Source organism: Humulus lupulus, chromosome 1 (assembly GCF_963169125.1).
Source record: "Humulus lupulus chromosome 1, drHumLupu1.1, whole genome shotgun sequence".
Lineage (NCBI taxonomy): Eukaryota > Viridiplantae > Streptophyta > Magnoliopsida > Rosales > Cannabaceae > Humulus > Humulus lupulus.
In genome coordinates, this window is record NC_084793.1 from 10,138,512 (window position 1) to 10,156,195 (window position 17,684).

A 17,684-nucleotide genomic window follows, 5' to 3' on the forward strand; every position below is an offset into this window, starting at 1 on the left:
ATATATATATAAAATATTATTGGCAGATTTATAACTATTAGAGGTTGATTGTCTGCCGTTAATATTAAGGACTAAATACTCAAGAAAATTTCTAGGCTTTATTATTTAGAATTATTTGCGGCGGATGATTAATATTATTAGAGGCAGACTATCCGCCGCTAATAATATTAGCCGCAGATAATTAATATTATTAGAGGCAAACTGTTTACCACTAATAATCACTGCAAGAAAAAACATTTAGAATAACTCTGAAAAAGTGCAATAAAAAATAGTTTATAATACTTTATCAAATGCTAACATAAATCATGTTATTAAAATCTAGACTCTTTTATAATAATTTTTAAATATGTTATCAATAGGGCTATAATTAACTATTATATAACAATTTTTCTATGTTATAATATATATAATATCTATTTATCAGGCGCAAAAAATTATGCATACTTCATGACATTAAGAGTTATAAAAAATATTATTATAGATTCTTTTATAATATTTTATGCTTGTTATATTATATTAATGATAATGTTTGGTTATAGTTGTAATTTTCTAAACAAAACACTATAATATGTTGGTTGTGTTTGGTAAAAAAAAATTTAAATTTTTTAAACACAAAAATAGAAATATTATTTTTATTTTTGTTTTTTATTTTAAAAAAAATAAAAACATGTTTGATAACTACTTTTCTTTTTTGTTTTTAAAAATAAAAAATAATCAATACGTTTGATAACTTTTATTTTTATGTTTTGCTTAGCAATATAAAATGAGGTGATGATTTGAAGAAGAGAATAAAAAGAAAATTAAAAGTTAAAAACAATTTAAAATAATTTTGAAAGTGAAAATTTTCTATTTTCAAAATTTAATAAATTTAGTTTAAAATTTAAAAAAATAATAAATAAAAATAAAGTTACCAATCACTATTTTATGTTAAATTGTCAAATATTTATTTAATTAAATAAAAAACTGTTTTTTTAAAGGTTAGCAATCAGCACCCTTATAACTGATAAATTTATAACAATTTCTGTTTGTTATATTATAAATGTAATAGCATTTATTGTTGTCATATATTTTAAAACAAATTATCATTTTTTATTTATATCATATTTTAATAAATTTTATTATATATTTTGATAAAATATATTACCAAAACAAATATTGACAAAATATTAATATCATTACATTAGTAATTAAGTGCAGTACAAAACATTTCTAAAATAAAAACACTTCTAAAATTTTGTAGTCGAACTCGAATCTTTCATCACTGGATCATGTGGTATACTCTGAAGACAGTACCTCACCAAATTTAGAACACAAACTTAAAACCAATAAACATGTCTCAAGTAAAAAAAGTTTAGCATATAATTTTCTTTAAAAAAAAAATGTAAGGAGAAGACATGGTGAGCAATTCTCACAGAATTATAGATTGGTTTGTCTGTCCTGCATCAACCAGAAGGCAAAGGGAAAAAATTAAATAACAAGCTTAAAAAATATTAAACATTGATAAAAATCTTAGAGCATGAATATGTTCTAAACAACTTACCATAATTGTAGTCTCAGACAAAACCCTTGAGATCAATAAAGTTTGACTTTCATATAGGCACATCAAGCCAAGATTATTTACTGTTTCTAAAAGATTTTGCATAAACTGCTAAGGATTTCTACTGCCTTAATTTGATCGGACCTGAAATGCTTTAATTAAAACTGCTGAGGATTAGCCAAAGCATGCACATTCGGAGAATAATTAAAGCAGTAAAAATAATCCAAGCAAGAGGATATATAATACTATCCAAGCAAAAATAGACTCTCAAAACTGCATGGAAGAATTTATGTAACATAAGGATCTGTTGATATGATTCTAAAATTTCGAAAGAAACTTTTATATAAATACACACATGAAAACTATGAGTGAAAAACAGGGTGCACTTTCACCTATCATAACACAAAACAAATAACAACTGAGAAAGAACTTAATCCTAAGCTTACCTTCTCTTGGAAAAGCTTTGCTATTTACTTAGATTTAGAAACCATGAAAATCCCAGAACAACTCCTCCTGAACAGGGATGGGATGGTTGGTGGACTGTGAATGGTGATAATAGTGTCTCTTGCATAGCTTTGTCAAATAAAAAAAAAAACACACTGTCAAGAAGAATTGGAAAAAAATAAATCATTTAAAGTACTAAAGTTTCAAGAAAACAGGGCAGCAGCTACTTACATTATTCAAATACAATTAAGCCAATTGTAAATTTGGAATCTGAAATTTGTATGCGGTGGCAAGAGTTCAAATTTAGAGCATAAAGATAAACTTACCATAATTGTAGTCTCAATGCAGCTCTTGAGGCCAATCGAGTTTAACTTTCATATGTGCACATCAAGCAAAGACTATCTAATGTTTCTAAGATTATGCAGAAACTGCTAAGGATTTCTACTGCCTTAATTTGATCAGACCTGAAATGTTTTTAATTGAATGACACAGCATAAAGCATTGATCTAGAATAAGAACATTATATACTCTATAACACCAAGAAAAAAATATCTACTTATCCAATGCCTCCCTCAAGGTACTTTTGCTTTCAAATTTCAAAGTAGATGTTCATAAAATATGTTGACATCCATTCTGGTGAGCCCAGAAAGATACTTTTCAATCCAACTGGTCACAACTCTTCAAAATTCTTAAAGTTGAAGAAAAATTGATTCTCGCTCAAGCTCCAAAGTGAGATTTAAAGATAAAAAGCTTCTTTAAGTCTTCAAATAGACCAAGAAAAGAGAGAATAAAAACAAAGAAATATTTATTTATTTATTTATTATTTTGAGCTTAAAAAATATAACAATAATCAGAAATAGGCGGTATGACCATGTGAGTTCTTATACTATCGAAAAGATAAATCTGACCAGTGTTTTTCATGAGCATATAATGGCATTTTTACTCTTCTAAAAGTGAGATGTCACATTACCTTAATTGAAAGGCTTTAGCTTTAGCCCTATTCCTCTAAAACTACCCAAGCCAAAAAGACTTTCAAAGCTGCATAGAAGACTTTAAGTAGCATAAGAATCTGTCAGTACAGAATCTCAAATTCTGCAATAAATTTTGTATCCCACAGTGTTCAAATTTAGAAAAATCACCAATGAAGAGCCTGAATAAAGCTAACTATCATAAATGCTTGTCAAGGACCCAAAATCAAGTACAAGAACTCCTAAGTCTTTCTTCTCTGCTTCGACAAAGTATGATAAACCTTCAGAAGCATAAATTTATAAGCCATTTCTATGTATTATTATTGTTCAAAACAACATTTCAAATGCTGTAATATAATTAAAAAGTACCTAAACTTATAATTGATTCTCTTATAACCTATTATGCTATCATGCAATCACAACTCATCAAAGCAGTTCCTTATACAGATTGGTTTGAGGATTCTGACCTGATGGTTGATGTTATGCTTCTTCCAAGCAATTATCCCTCTCTGTTGCACAAAGTGAAAAATACTTGCAATAATGCAAACTATATAAAATAATTTAGAGACAATTAAGTGGTAAAATACAACCTCATCTTTTCTCATCATCATTTATTAATTTAAGAGACAAACACATTCAAAAGGTCTTCTCAATTACTATAAATATTTCACTTATGTCAATTGTGACCTCACACTCTCACCTCAAGTGTTGTGTTCTTTAATAACTCTTCTTCCTAAAGAAGTAGCGTAATATTACAGTGACAAATATCAGTGAGAAACACTACAAAACGAGCACTAGCTACATAAAGAAAATCACATCAGCAGTTAAGGTGGATACACCTCATTGTAATTGTCAATGACTTTATTTCAATCATTTTTGGCTTGATCCATCATTTCAAGCTCATCTCAAAAAATTACAGCAACAATATAATGAAAACAAAACCTAGAGGAAGAGAAAGAAACATACTTAGATGACTACATAAGAAAGTAGTAGCAATGATGAGGAAAAGGTTACAAGGAGAATACGAAAGCAGATCGGCGGCGAGGTCACCACTGGCAGGAAGAAGACCAGCCAAAGAAGCTAATTTTTCGTTCAGAGACAGAGGGAAAGTTTTTTTTTTATTTTGACAGAAGGTCTCATTTACTTTCCCTAAAGTGAAGAACTTATCATATTCATAGGCCCAATATTTATGAACCGGTGGAGTTAGTTACTAGCCCAATTCCTCAACAATGAAACTTTTTGAAAACCCTAAAATGTTGTAGTAGTGAATATTATTTCCGGCGGGAGAATGATAACAGCGGCTGCTCCGCCGCTAATACTCGTGTATATAGAAAAAAATATGCAGAGCCCCTCATTTGATCCGCCTCTTCTCTTTTCTTCTCCAAAATACGTTTTTGCAGCCGTCTGAGAAAGAAGGTAACTCATCCATTCTATTTCTCTACCTTTTTCTTTCTTCTTCTTCTTCTTCCTTTGTACGAAACTCACCGTTCGTTATCATTCTCAACAACCACGTCTGGGGAATCAGATCGTGCAATCCCAAGAAGCCAAGTGAGTAAACCCAAACCCTATTATTATTATTTTTTCTTTCAGAAAAATAAAAAAAAAGATTGGGAGAGAACTTGGAATCTTTCGACTGGGTATTTGAGGGGGAAGACCCTTTTCTCAGATTCCAAAGTTATGGGCTTTTTCAGTGACCAAGGGTCTGTGGTGAGGTTGGTTGTTGTTTCTGACGTTGAATTTTGTGATGACCAGGTTGATCTGTTGGTCTTCATTGACTGGTCACTCTCTCGCTAACGCTCTCAAGCAGGTAAATTAATTTGACTCCCTTCTCGGTGTTTGTGTTTTGTATTGTATATATAATTTATGGGCCTTGATCTGCATAACTCTCTTGGGTTTTTATTGAAATACTTTCAAGAACCATAAAGTTGAAAAATCCAAGGTGTATCTGCTTCTTTTTTAGCTATGTGGGGTCGCTTATTTAGGCTTTTTATTCTATTTCAATGTTTCAAAACCTGTATTTGATATTTATTACCAAAGTATTTTGGTGGTCTTGTTGTGGTTGGGGGAAGATCTCTTTGTTTTTGTAATTGTTTCCCTTTTTTGAGTGCTTGCTTTGTGATAGAAAATATGCTATTCTGGAATTAGAATCCGAGTTAGCATTTTTAAACTTTTTTTCCCACAAGAATCAGATAAATTAGAACAACAAAGGCTTCTTTACAGATAGTAATAAGTCAAAACTAGTTTCTATATATTATGGACATTTATGGTTTATGTTATTTGTGTTAAATATTTCGTATTTTTTGGACAGTATTTGTTTTGATTTGTAGGTTTAAGATTTTTGGGTATGTATAATATAGTCGTTATGCTGTTGAAATGTCGGTAGAAGTTTTATACATTTTAATAAAATTTAATTACAAATTAAAAGTTTGTAAGAAATGTTAAAATGGATAAAAATAATTTAAATTTAATAATGGTTATATTACATTAAATTAATAATTAGTTTAATATTTGAAAAACAAACTAAATTTAATTATAGTAATAAAATTAATAATAATAAAAAATGCTGGTATTTATTAAAATTATTAAAAATAGATAAATTATGGTAGTTTAATATAAATGTAATCATTATAAATAAATTTCGTTTATTTTACAATTATTAAATTATATTTATTAATTTGGTAATTATAAATTAAAAAACAATTTAAGTTTGTTTAAAATTAACTATAGTAATAATTAAGGATAACTTAATTAATTTTATTATTGCAAAATTAATGAATTAGGAAATAAATGTGTAAAATTTAAAAAGGTTTTATAATAAATTATCATAAATAATTTGTGAAAAATGAAGTCATTATAAAATAACACAAGTTATCATAAAATAACATGAGATAAATTTATATAAATTTTACCATGAATAAAAAAAAAATATTTGTTAACTATAGTAATAATTAAGTAATAAGATATCATAAAACTCAAGTTTGTCCAGGAATAGCACTTCTCATAAGACGTCATAAAACTTTTTAAAATGATAGGATTATGACACTTGCTCTTTTTTCTTTCCTTTCTTATACTCTCTTATATCACTGTAGATGGCAATTGATAAGTCTTGGACAACATTGAGAAATCGTGGTTGTCAAGAATATTGGAATGGTCTACAAGCTTTTTTGAGGATGGCGTCGGAACATAAGGATTCTGATGGAAGAATTAGGTGCCCGTGTGTCAGATGCATAAATAATAGATTGGAATCTTTGGATGTTGTGCAAGCACACGTATTCGATAAGGGTTTTCATCAAGCTTATGAGAAGTGGATTTATCATGGCGAGGAGGAAGAAATTGTTGCCAATGAGGTGGCTGATGAGAATGAAGACGATGAGATGATTCATGTTGTGGAAGACTCCCTTTTACCGACAACTGAGGAAGTAGAAACGGATCCCGGCACGAGTCAATCTCAACATCAGAGTGAAGGGTCTGGTAATGAATCTAGCATTGATTCGTCCCCGGCCGATCAACACGAGACACTAAATAAAGTACTCGTGGAGAAATCTGACTACCGAAAAGGTGTGGGTTATAGGGTGAAAGGGAAAGGGAGAATGTCAACCTCCAGCTCTACAAATCAAAGTCAGTCCCCAGCACATACTGCTCCTACGCTTCATGAAGATATGACTACAATGGCTCTGATGATGAAGGCAATGCGTGAGACGATTCAGATGAGGACACCCCAGCAATCCAGTAGTCTGTATAACCCACGGTTTGACAGCTTTCTGCAGAGGTATTTGCCATCACAATCTAAAGATGGTACGTCTTCTCAGAGTAACACCGCCCATCCTGACCTTCATACACCGCCACAACAACAGTACCAGCCTCCTCCACAGTATCCTCCATATATGTCGTCGCAACAACCTCTGCAATATCAAAATCAATACATGTTTGGACGCTCTTCCCAGTCTCATCCACTCTATTGTAACTTTACCGACTTTACAGGAGGATCGATGCAGCATCCGCAGCCTAATCTTAGGTATGGTGAGGTTGGAGGTCCGTCGCAGCAGCAGCCATTTTCTAGGTATGGTGAACTTGGGGGCTCCTCGCAGCAGCAGACATTTTTTAGATATGGTGAGTTTGGGGGCGGGTCGCAACAACAGGAGCAACCTTTTTTATCCACCCCGATACACCCACGACCACGGGATCAGTTTGGGGACCTCGCGCTTGGACAATCTTCACAGCAACATTTTATTCCTTCACTACCACAACCACTACCACAGCCACAGCCACCGCCACCGCCACCGCCACAGCCACAGCCACAGTCACCACCACATCAGAATGTTGAAGATGATGATAATTAGCAAATTAACCTTAATGATTATATTTAGTTATTAGTTTATGTATTTTGACTAAATTAACAGTGTAATTATTTATTATGACAATATTGGTATTAGTTAGTTTGTTTGATAAATATTAAAATTATGTATTAATTTTAATGTTAGTTATGTTTAAATTAATTAATTGTTTATTTTATTAAAAATTATTATGAATTAGTTTTTAAAATATTTAAATTTAATGATTCAAAAAAAAATATTTAAATTTAATTAATATTAATTTATATTGAAAAGTATAATAAAAAATAAAATTTTAAAAATCATAAGTAGCGGACCCCGCAACTAATAACTACCGCTAATTAACTTTATTAATCGGTTCTGACACATACATTAGCGGCAGGTTGTCAGTCTGCCGCTAATAACTCTTATTAGCGTCAACTTATTACCGACGGGAAAGTAGCGGCAGATTCTCGCCAATAATTGTTAATTACGACGGAGGGGTGGCTTAGTAGCGGTGGAGCTTACCACCGCTAATGCCATTAATAAATGTTGTAGTGTTATATATTTACTTAATTAAGTATAACATTTTAGACTAATTAATTATTGACTTTTGGCCAAAAAAAAAATTAATGAATTAAGTATAACTTTTTCATATTAGTTATTAACTTTGGGCAGAATTTTTTTTTTCATATGAATAATGTGATTATCTATATGATATAATAATTGTCCGATTTTCCAAAATGTCCCAAACAAAATATTGGACATGCATATGTTTAAATCTAATAATTAATACTTCTTATCCTATAGAATGAGAAGTTGTTTTGATCAGAGTTAAGGCTGCCCAATACTAATTTAATTGTTTTGGCAATAAGAAAACTTGTTTTGTTCAAGTATCTTCTGAAATTATAAGCGAGACATTATTTGAGCATAGGCGTTTCCTTCATTACATAAGAATATATGATTTCGAATAAAGGATATATATACAATATTTTTACTTTCAATTTTTATAAATGGAGTCTAATTATAGTCAGTTCATCAGTTTATTAATAATTCACCCGAAAAGAAAAAGAGTCATTCAAAAAAAAAAAAAAACTTAATAATTTATTTATAGATTTATAATTTAAACATTTTAAGTTTGGCGGTAGGTTTTGAATAAGATATCAGAAATTTATGTGTGCTACGGTGATAACCATAAGTCCATAGTTTGAAGTAACATTATCACGCCTTTTGATTGAGTAATGTTACTTTGAACTACGGGACTTATGAATACTGTCAAAATTCAAGGTAAACATTCAAGATGGAAAATGGATTAACATGAGTTATTGTACAATTGGAGACTAAGCTTTGCTTTTGGTATGAGGTCTCCTTTCAATTTCTGATAAACTTGACATGATTATGCTTATTTACTCTATGAACTGTTACAAATTTTCGTTGTAAATAGAATGTCAACAAGTTTGGGTTGTCATATTTATAGGGGAAATCCTGCTAAATTTTTTTTAAAAATATTTAATACTTAAGAAATTTCAATATTTAAAATAATTACTTAGGTGAACTTCAGATATTTAGTTATATGAACACTTGTAGATGTTTATGTGGTACTTAGCTTTTATTTATGTATGAATGTGTATATATACATAGGACAATTTTTTTATAGGGGCTTCACTTTAAGCCCTACCGGTAGGGCTCTCAGTGTTTCTCGACCCATGAACAGTTTTTGGCGCGACTTTTTTTTATGGCCGTGTATATTGTAGCTATTTATAGCATCCTGCAAATTTTCAGAAAATTTCGAATAGTTTACAATACCGAAAACTAGGTTCAAACATGTTGTTTTCCACTCGCATAAAAAAAATTAGTCACGCGTGCAACAACATATTTGAACCTAGTATTTGGTACTGTAAACTATTTGGAATTTTCTGAAAATTTGCAGGATGCTATAAATAGCTACAATATACACGGTCATAAAAAAAATCGCGTTGAAAACTATTCACGTGTTGTAAACACTGAGAACCCTATCGGTAGGGCTTAAAGTGAAACACCTATAGAAGAATTCTCCTATATATATATATATACACATTAAGTCTATATAGTTTGTAAATTTTATTTTATTTTAAGTTTATTGAAATATTCAAATATATTTATTAATATTAAAATAATTGCAAATTAGAATTAAAAAAATAATTATCAAAATATTTTATAAAAAACCAAAATTATAATACAAATAAAGTAAATATATATTTTTGTAAAGAAAAATACCTTTAACTTCGGTTTTTAAATACTTTTAACTTCGTTTGGATTAATTTCAGTTAATATTTCAGCGAGATCCAAATAATAACAAGCGAAAAAATTGAAATTAAAGTATATTTTTATAGTAGTATAGTGGCAAAAAGAAAAATTTACAGCAATATGGTACAATTGTTAGTCACTCTCCATTAAATTTAATGGAGTACTTATGAACTTGTGCATGACCAAATTAGTTTAAAATGTAACTTATCCAGCCAAAAAAATTATAAGTTAACTTAATTAAGTATATAATATTTCAGACTGACTTTTGTCAGAAAAAAATTATTTAATGACTTAATGAGTTAACTTTTTTAGATTACTTACTAATTTTCGCTCTAATTATTTTTCATATAAATAATGTGATTATTCTAATTGACTAAATTTTGGGAAGAGGTGGTGATATAATAATTGTCCAATTCTCCAAATTTCCTTAACAAAATATTGGACATGCATATTTGCTAAAATTAATCTCAATTTATGTATATTATTCAAATTGTAGTCCCTAAATATATACAAATTACAATATCAAAAATAGGAAACCCAAAGATTAATCACCCCTGATCATGCACCCCAAGACTCTCCTATAATAACTATACATAAAATTAGAAATAATTATAAATTACAATAATTACTGAATATTATTTCCTAATACCCCCTCAAGTTGGAGCGTGAAGGTCGCGAACACCCAACTTGCACAACGAAAATTCAAATTGTGATTGACCCAAAGCTTTAGTAAAAATGTCTCCCAATTGTTGCTTTGTAGGCACATACGAAGGAATAATTAAGCCATCTGTAATCGAATCTCGTACAAAATGACAGTCTGCCTCAATATGTTTTTTCCTCTCATAAAAAACATGACTTTGTGCTATATATAGCGCAGACTGACTATCACAATAGAGTCTCATTCCCTTATCATGTTGTGTGCCCAACTCCCCAAGCAACTGTTTGAGCCAATTCAATTAGCAGGTAATAGATGCCATCGATCTATATTCTACCTCTGCTGAGGAACGTGAAACAGTTGGTTGCTTCTTGGTTTTCTAGGAAATATGAGAATAACCAAGTAAAACAAACCAACCACTCAATGATCGCCTCAATAATGGAAAACTTGCCCAATCAGAATCACACCATCCTTCCAAGTTTAATTTGATATCAACACGTAATAATATTCCTTGGCCAAGATTCTTTTTCAAATAGCGAACAACTCGTAATGTCACTTCCCAATGCTCTTCCCAAGGCTGTTGCATAAATTGGGAAAGAATATGAACTGAATAAGCCAAATCAAAATGCGTAACACCCAAATAAATCAAACGCCTAACTAGTCGACGATATTGCTCCGAATCATCAAGGAATCGTTCTGCTGCCAATGACAAACGATGGTTTTGCTCCATAGGAAATTCGGTAGGTTCTGCTGCCAATGACAAATGATGTTAGTTATGATTTATGTTATTTGTGTTAAACATTATGTATTTTTTGAACATGTTATAATATAGTTGCTATGCAGTCAAAATGTTGGTAGAAATTTTATACATTTTAATAAAATTTAATCACTAATAAAAAGTTTGTAAGAAATGTTAAAATGGATAAAAATAATTTAAATTTAATAATGGTTATATTATATTAAATTAATAATTAGTTTAATATTTGAAAAACTAAACTAAATTTAATTATAGTAATAAATTAATAATAATAAAAAATGCTGGTATTTATTAAAATTATTAAAAATAAATAAATTATGGGTGTTTAATATAAATGTAATCATTATAAATAAATTTCATTTATTTTACAAATATTAAATTATATTTATTAATTTGGTAATTATATTTAGTATTTGTTAACTATAGTAATAATTAAGTAATAAGAAATCATAAAACTCAAGTTTGTCCAGGAATAACACTTCTTATAAGGCATCATAAAACATTTAAAATAATAAAACTTTTTAAAATGATAGGATTATGAGACTTGCTCTTTTATCTTTCCTTTCTTATACTCTCTTATATCACCGTAGATGGCGATTGATAAGTCTTGGACAACATTGAGAAATCGTGGTTGTCAAGAATATTGGAATGGTCTACAAGCTTTTTTGAGGATGGCGTCGGAACATAAGGATTCTGATGGAAGAATTAGGTGCCCATGTGTCAGATGCATAAATAATAGATTGGAATCTTTGGATGTTGTGCAAGCACATGTATTCGATAGGGGTTTTCATCAATCTTATGATAAGTGGATTTATCATGGCGAGGAGGAGGAAATTGTTGCCAATGAGGTGGTTGATGAGAATGAAGATGATGAGATGATTCATGTTGTGGAAGACTCCCTTTTACCGACAACTGAGGAAGTAGAAACGGATCCCATCGCGAGTCAGTCTCAACATCAGAGTGAAGGGTCTGGTAATGAATCTCGCATTGATTCGTCCCCGGCCGGTCAATACTAGATACTAAATAAAGTACTCGTGGAGAAATCTGACTACCAAAAAGGTGTGGGTTATAGGGTGAAAGGGAAAGGGAGAATGTCAACCTCCAGCTCTACAAATCAAAGTCAGTCCCCAGCACATACTGCTTCTACGCCTCATGAAGATATGACTACTATGGCTCTGATGATGAAGGCATTGCGTGAGACGATTCAGATGATGACACCCCAGCAATCCGGTAGTCTGTATAACCCACGGTTTGACAGTTTTCTGCAGAGGTATTTGCCATCACAATCTGAAGATGGTACGTCTTCTCGGAGTAACACCGCCCATCCTGACCTTCATACACCGCCACAACAACAGTACCAGCCTCCTCCACAGTATCCGCCATATATGTCATCGCAACAACCTCCGCAATATCAAAATCAATACATGTTTGGACGCTCTTCCCAGTCTCATCCACTATATTGTAACTTTACCGACTTTACAGGAGGATCGATGCAGCATCCGCAGCCTAATCTTAGGTATGGTGAGGTTGGAGGTCCGTCGCAGCAGCAGCCATTTTCTAGGTATGGTGAACTTGGGGGCTCCTCGCAGCAGCAGCCATTTTTTAGATATGGTGAGTTTGGGGGCGGGTCGCAACAACAGGAGCAACCTTTTTTATCCACCCCGATACACCCACGACCACGGGATCAGTTTGGGGACCTCACGCTTGGACAATCTTCACAGCAACATTATATTCCTTCACTACCACAACCACTGCCACAAACACAGCCACCGCCACCGCCACCGCCACCGCCACATCAGAATGTTGAAGATAAAGATAATTAGCAAATTAACCTTAATGATTATATTTAGTTATTAGTTTATGTATTTTGACTAAATTAACAATGTAATTATTTATTATGACAATATTGGTATTAGTTAGTTTGTTTGATAAATATTAAAATTATGTATTAATTTTAATGTTGGTTATGTTTAAATTAATTAATTGTTTATTTTATTAAAAATTATTATGAATTGGTTTTTAAAATATTTAAATTTAAAGATTCAAAAAAAATATTTAAATTTAATTAATATTAATTTATATTGAAAAGTATAATAAAAAATAAAATTTTAAAAATCATAAGTAGCGGACCCTGCAACTAATAACTGTCGCTAATTAATTTTATTAATCGGTTTTGACACATACATTAGCGGCGGGTTGTCAGTCTGCCGCTAATAACTCTTATTAGCGTCAACTTATTACCGACGAGAATCTAGCGGCGGATTCCCGCCAATAATTGTTAATTACGACTGAGGGGTGGCTTAGTAGCGGTGGAGCTTACCACCGCTAATGCCATTAATAAATGTTGTAGTGTTATATATTTACTTAATTAAGTATAACATTTTAGACTAATTAATTATTGAATTTTGGCCAAAAAAAATATTAATGAATTAAGTATAACTTTTTCAGATTAGTTATTGACTTTGGGCAGAATTTTTTTTTTCATATGAATAATGTGATTATCCATATGATATAATAATTGTCCGATTTTCCAAATGTACCCAAACAAAATATTGGACATGCATATGTTTAAATCTAATAATTAATACTTCTTATCCTATAGAATGAGAAGTTGGATTGATCAGAGTTAAGGCTGCCCAATACTAATTTAATTGTTTTGGCAACATGTTAAGAAAAGTTGTTTTGTTCAAGTATCTTCTGAAATTATAAGCGAGACATTATTTGAGCGTAGGCGTTTCCTTCATTACATAAGAATATATGATTTCGAATAAAGGATATATATACAATATTTTTACTTTCAATTTTTATAAATTGAGTCTAATTATAGTCAGTTCATCAGTTTATTAATAATTCACCAGAAAAGAAAAAGAGTCATTCAAAAAAAAAAAACACTTAATAGTTTATTTATAGATTTATAATTTAAACATTTTAAGTTTGGCGGTAGGTTTTGAATAAGATATCGAAAATTTATGTGTGCTGCGGTGATAACCATAAGTCCATAGTTTGAAGTAACTTTATCACGCCTCTTGACTGAATAATGTTACTTTGAACTGCGGGGCTTATGGTTACTGTCAAAATTCAAGGTAAACATTCAAGATGGAAAATGGATGAACATGAGTTATTGTAAAATTGGAGAGTAAGCTTTGCTTTTGGTATGAGGTCTCCCTTCAATTTCTGATAAACTTGACATGATTATGCTTATCTGCTCTATGAATTGTTACGAATTTTAGTTGTAAATTGAATGTCAACAGGTTTGGGTAGTCATATTTATAGGGGAAATTCTGCTAAATTTTAAAAAAAAAATTTAATACTTAAAAAATTTCAATAATTAAAATAATTACTTAAGTGAACTTCACATATTTAGTTATATGAACACTTGTAGATGTTTATGTGGTACTTAGCTTTTATTTATGTATGAATATGTATATATATATGTACATTAAGTCTATATAGTTTGTAAATTTTATTTTATTTTAAGTTTATTGGAATGTTCAAATATATTTATTAATATTAAAATAATTGCAAATTAGAATTAAAAAAATAATTATTAAAATATTTTATAAAAAACCAAAATTATAATACAAATAAAGTAAATATATATTTTTGTATAGAAAAATACATTTAACTTCGGTTTTTAAATACTTTTAACTTTGTTTGGATTAATTTCGGTTAATATTTCCGCAAGATCCAAATAATAACAAGCGAAAAAACTGAAATTAAAGTGTATTTTTATAGTAGTGCAGTGGCAAAAAGGAAAATTTACAACAAAATGGTACAATTGTTAGTCACCCTCCATTAAATTTAATAGAGTACTTATGAACTTTTGTCAGAAAAAAATTATTTAATGACTTAATAAGTTAACTTTTTTAGATTACTTACTAATTTTCGCTCTAATTATTTTTCATATAAATAATGTGATTATTCTAATTGCCTAAATTTTGGGAAGAGGTGGTGATATAATAATTGTCCAATTCTCCAAATGTCCTTAACAAAATATTGGACATGCATATTTGCTAAAATTAATCTCAATTTATGTATATCATTCAAATCGTAGTCCCTAAATATATACAAATTACAATATCAAAAATAGGAAACCCAAAGATTAATCACCCCTGATCATGCACCCCAAGACTCTCCTATAATAACTATACATAAAATTAGAAATAATTATAAATTACAATAATTACTGAATATTATTTCCTAATACCCCCTCAAGTTGGAGCGTGAAGGTCGCGAACACCCAACTTGCGCAACAAAAATTCAAATTGTGATTGACCCAAAGCTTTAGTAAAAATGCCTGCCAATTGTTGCTTTGTAGGCACATACGAAGGAACAATTAAACCATCTGTAATTGAATCTCGTACTAAATGACAGTCTGCCTCAATAGGTTTTGTCCTCTCATGAAAAACATGATTTTGTGCTATATGTAATGCACACTGACTATCACAATAGAGTCTCCCTTATCATGTTGTGTGCCCAACTCCCCAAGCAACTGTTTGAGCCAATTCAATTCGCAGGTAATAGATGCCATCGATCTATATTCCACCTCTGCTGAGGAATGTGAAACAGTTGGTTGCTTCTTGGTTTTCCAGGAAACAGGAGAATAACCAAGTAAAACAAACCAACCACTCAATGATTGCCTCAATAATGGAAAACTTTCCCAATCAGAATCACACCATCCTTCCAAGTTTAATTCGCTATCAACACATAATAATATTCCTTGGCCAAGATTCTTTTTCAAATAGCGAACAACTCGTAATGTCGCTTCCCAATGCTCTTCCCAAGGATGTTGCATAAACTTGGAAAGAATATGAACTGAATAAGCCAAATCAGGACGCGTAACACTCAAATAAATCAAACGCCCAACTAGTCGACGATATTGCTCCGAATCATCAAGGAATCGTTCGGCTGCCAATGCCAAATGATGGTTTTGCTCCATAGGAAATTTGGCAGGTTTAGCACCTAGTAATCTTGTCTCAGAAATAATGTCCAATGCATATTTCCTATGACAAATGAAAATGCCTTCCAAACTGCGAGCAACTTCTAGCCCAAGAAAATATTTCAATACTCCCAGATCTTTCATTTTGAAACATTTTCCAAGATAGTCTTTAAAGATTGCCAAGGCCATCGTATCATACTGGCAATAATCATATCATCCACATATACAAGCACATTAATCTGAATTGTTCCCTTTGTCAAGGTGAATAAAGAATAATCCGAATATGATTGTTGAAAACCACAATTTTGCAATGTCGTTGTAAGTTTGGCAAACTGTAACGCCCTGGTTACCCCAGAACAGTTACGGTGAACGGTGGATTGGAAATTTGACTCGCTACCCGAGTCCTTTGGTAAAAAACGTGCTCTAAGTGTAATTAACAGGCTAAGGTATAAAACCAATAAAAAGGAAATGGAGATTTTTATTACAAACTGCTCTGCAGAGCTAAGCAAAACATTTACAAGTGGTTCTCAGTTCAAAATAGTCATTACAGTTTAAGATTTACAATCCCACCGACCTAAGCGGCAAAAATAGGGTAAACCCCCTAGTTCCTCTGAGAACACCTTGGCCGTGGTGGTCAAGCGGCCGCATATGTACACATCACCACATCAGCTCTCCACTTAAGGCTAGGCGAGCTTTTCTTTCCCTTTACCTGCACCACATAGCACCCATGAGCCAAAGCCCAACAAGAAAACATAATACTTTTCATAACATTATCAAATGATTATCATTATAATCACACTGAACATAAAGCTTTCGAACAAACGAGTGAGCATCACATGATCTCAGCGGGGAAGAGTGGCTGCTAGGTAAGCCACTAGCCTCTAAGCGCTTATTTCAAGCATCGACCCTCGGGGTCGGTCTGGCATTAATGATCTTTGAGCCATTCAATGCCAATAGTAGATTAGATCTAATCTCTACTGGCTTGCGTGATCCACGCTAAGGCCGTCCTGACTAATGAGTCAGCGCTATGTGACCAGTGTCCAGTATCACTGCTGAACCTGACTAATAAGTCATAGCTTCACAGCTGATACTAACACCTTTGCCAATTCTGACTGATGAGTCAGTGCAACGTGACCAGTGCCCAGTACCACTGTCGAACCTGACTAATGAGTCACAGCTTCACAGTTGATACTAACACCTTTGCCAAATCTGACTAACAAGTTAGTGCTATGCATAAGTGTACAACATATTCTAAGCATTCCATATTCAATTCATGTCCATATTACTCAACCAACATGCCTCACAAATATCCATGCATGTCACACTCGGGGTGCAGTTTTCTTACCTTCGATTCGAGCTAGAATGAACAAAAGAAGGACCCTTGAGAATGGTTTAGCTTTTAGTCCTTTAGCGGTTACCTAATCACAACACATATGGGATACCATTAATAATCAAGATAATCAAGGGTTCTCAAACCATTATCTAGCCTCCAAGAGATCAATCCAAACTAATCCAAGTAGTAAGGATACTCCCGAGGCCTAAAACTAGGTTCCCGGGGTCAAAACGAGCAAACGGGGCGAAAACAGGGCAAGGGCTGCGGCCCTAGCACCTTGGGCCGCGGCCCCCAGGGTTCCCAGAGGCAAGGGCCGTGGCGCCCAGCAAGCACAAATTCCTGACACCTGCTTCATCAAACTAGGGCCACGGCGCTCAAGAACAGGGCCGCGGCCCTCAACCCTGGGCCATTCCCAACCGCGTTTTTAACACTCCAAAGCCTCCAAAATCATACCT

The 17,684-nt window shown here is 32.0% G+C and overlaps 2 protein-coding genes and 1 long non-coding RNA gene across 9 annotated transcripts; 2 read left to right on the forward strand and 1 right to left on the reverse strand.

Annotated features, from left to right (window-relative positions):
• Positions 1-1,372: 1,372 nt before the first annotated feature.
• On the reverse strand, positions 1,373-4,045 carry LOC133785395 (uncharacterized). 3 transcript variants are annotated; one of them, XR_009871416.1, is made up of 6 exons: positions 3,916-4,045; positions 3,417-3,458; positions 2,952-3,019; positions 1,984-2,445; positions 1,541-1,681; positions 1,373-1,437 (listed from the first exon to the last, which is right to left on the reverse strand). It is a non-coding gene; the product is annotated as an uncharacterized LOC133785395 (long non-coding RNA). The 3 variants fall into 3 exon arrangements; XR_009871417.1 differs by having other exon boundaries at positions 1,984-2,110; positions 2,308-2,445; positions 2,952-3,458; XR_009871415.1 differs by having other exon boundaries at positions 2,952-3,458.
• A 182-nt stretch (positions 4,046-4,227) lies between these two features.
• LOC133785377 (uncharacterized) lies at positions 4,228-11,630 on the forward strand. Of its 5 annotated transcripts, none has more exons than XR_009871413.1 (4): positions 4,228-4,365; positions 4,475-4,497; positions 4,702-4,756; positions 11,548-11,630. XR_009871413.1 is itself a non-coding variant. In XM_062224631.1 (4 exons), exon 4 carries the CDS (start codon positions 6,039-6,041, stop codon positions 7,287-7,289), a length of 1,251 nt encoding a protein of 416 aa, XP_062080615.1. In that variant the 5' UTR covers positions 4,228-4,365; positions 4,475-4,497; positions 4,702-4,756; the 3' UTR covers positions 7,290-7,381. The 5 variants fall into 5 exon arrangements, 3 of the variants coding, with proteins under 3 accessions (XP_062080615.1, XP_062080613.1, XP_062080608.1); XM_062224631.1 differs by lacking the exon at positions 11,548-11,630 and adding an exon at positions 6,039-7,381; XR_009871414.1 differs by lacking the exon at positions 4,228-4,365 and having other exon boundaries at positions 4,384-4,497.
• Positions 11,631-12,126: 496 nt separating this feature from the next.
• On the forward strand, positions 12,127-12,780 carry LOC133777713 (glutenin, low molecular weight subunit-like). Its single transcript, XM_062217459.1, has one exon. The coding sequence runs from the start codon at positions 12,127-12,129 to the stop codon at positions 12,778-12,780; it is 654 nt and encodes a 217-aa protein (XP_062073443.1).
• Positions 12,781-17,684: the final 4,904 nt, after the last annotated feature.

Excerpts from the sequence above, each read along its gene's own strand:
- LOC133785377 (XM_062224624.1), top strand. The coding sequence starts at position 4,694 with ATGACCAGGTTGATCTGTTGGTCTTCATTGACTGGTCACTCTCTCGCT. Across the intron at positions 4,757-6,038 it reads TCGCTAACGCTCTCAAGCAG|ATGGCAATTGATAAGTCTTG; the intron begins GTAAATTAATTT and ends ATATCACTGTAG.
- LOC133777713 (XM_062217459.1), top strand. The coding sequence starts at position 12,127 with ATGGCTCTGATGATGAAGGCATTGCGTGAGACGATTCAGATGATGACA.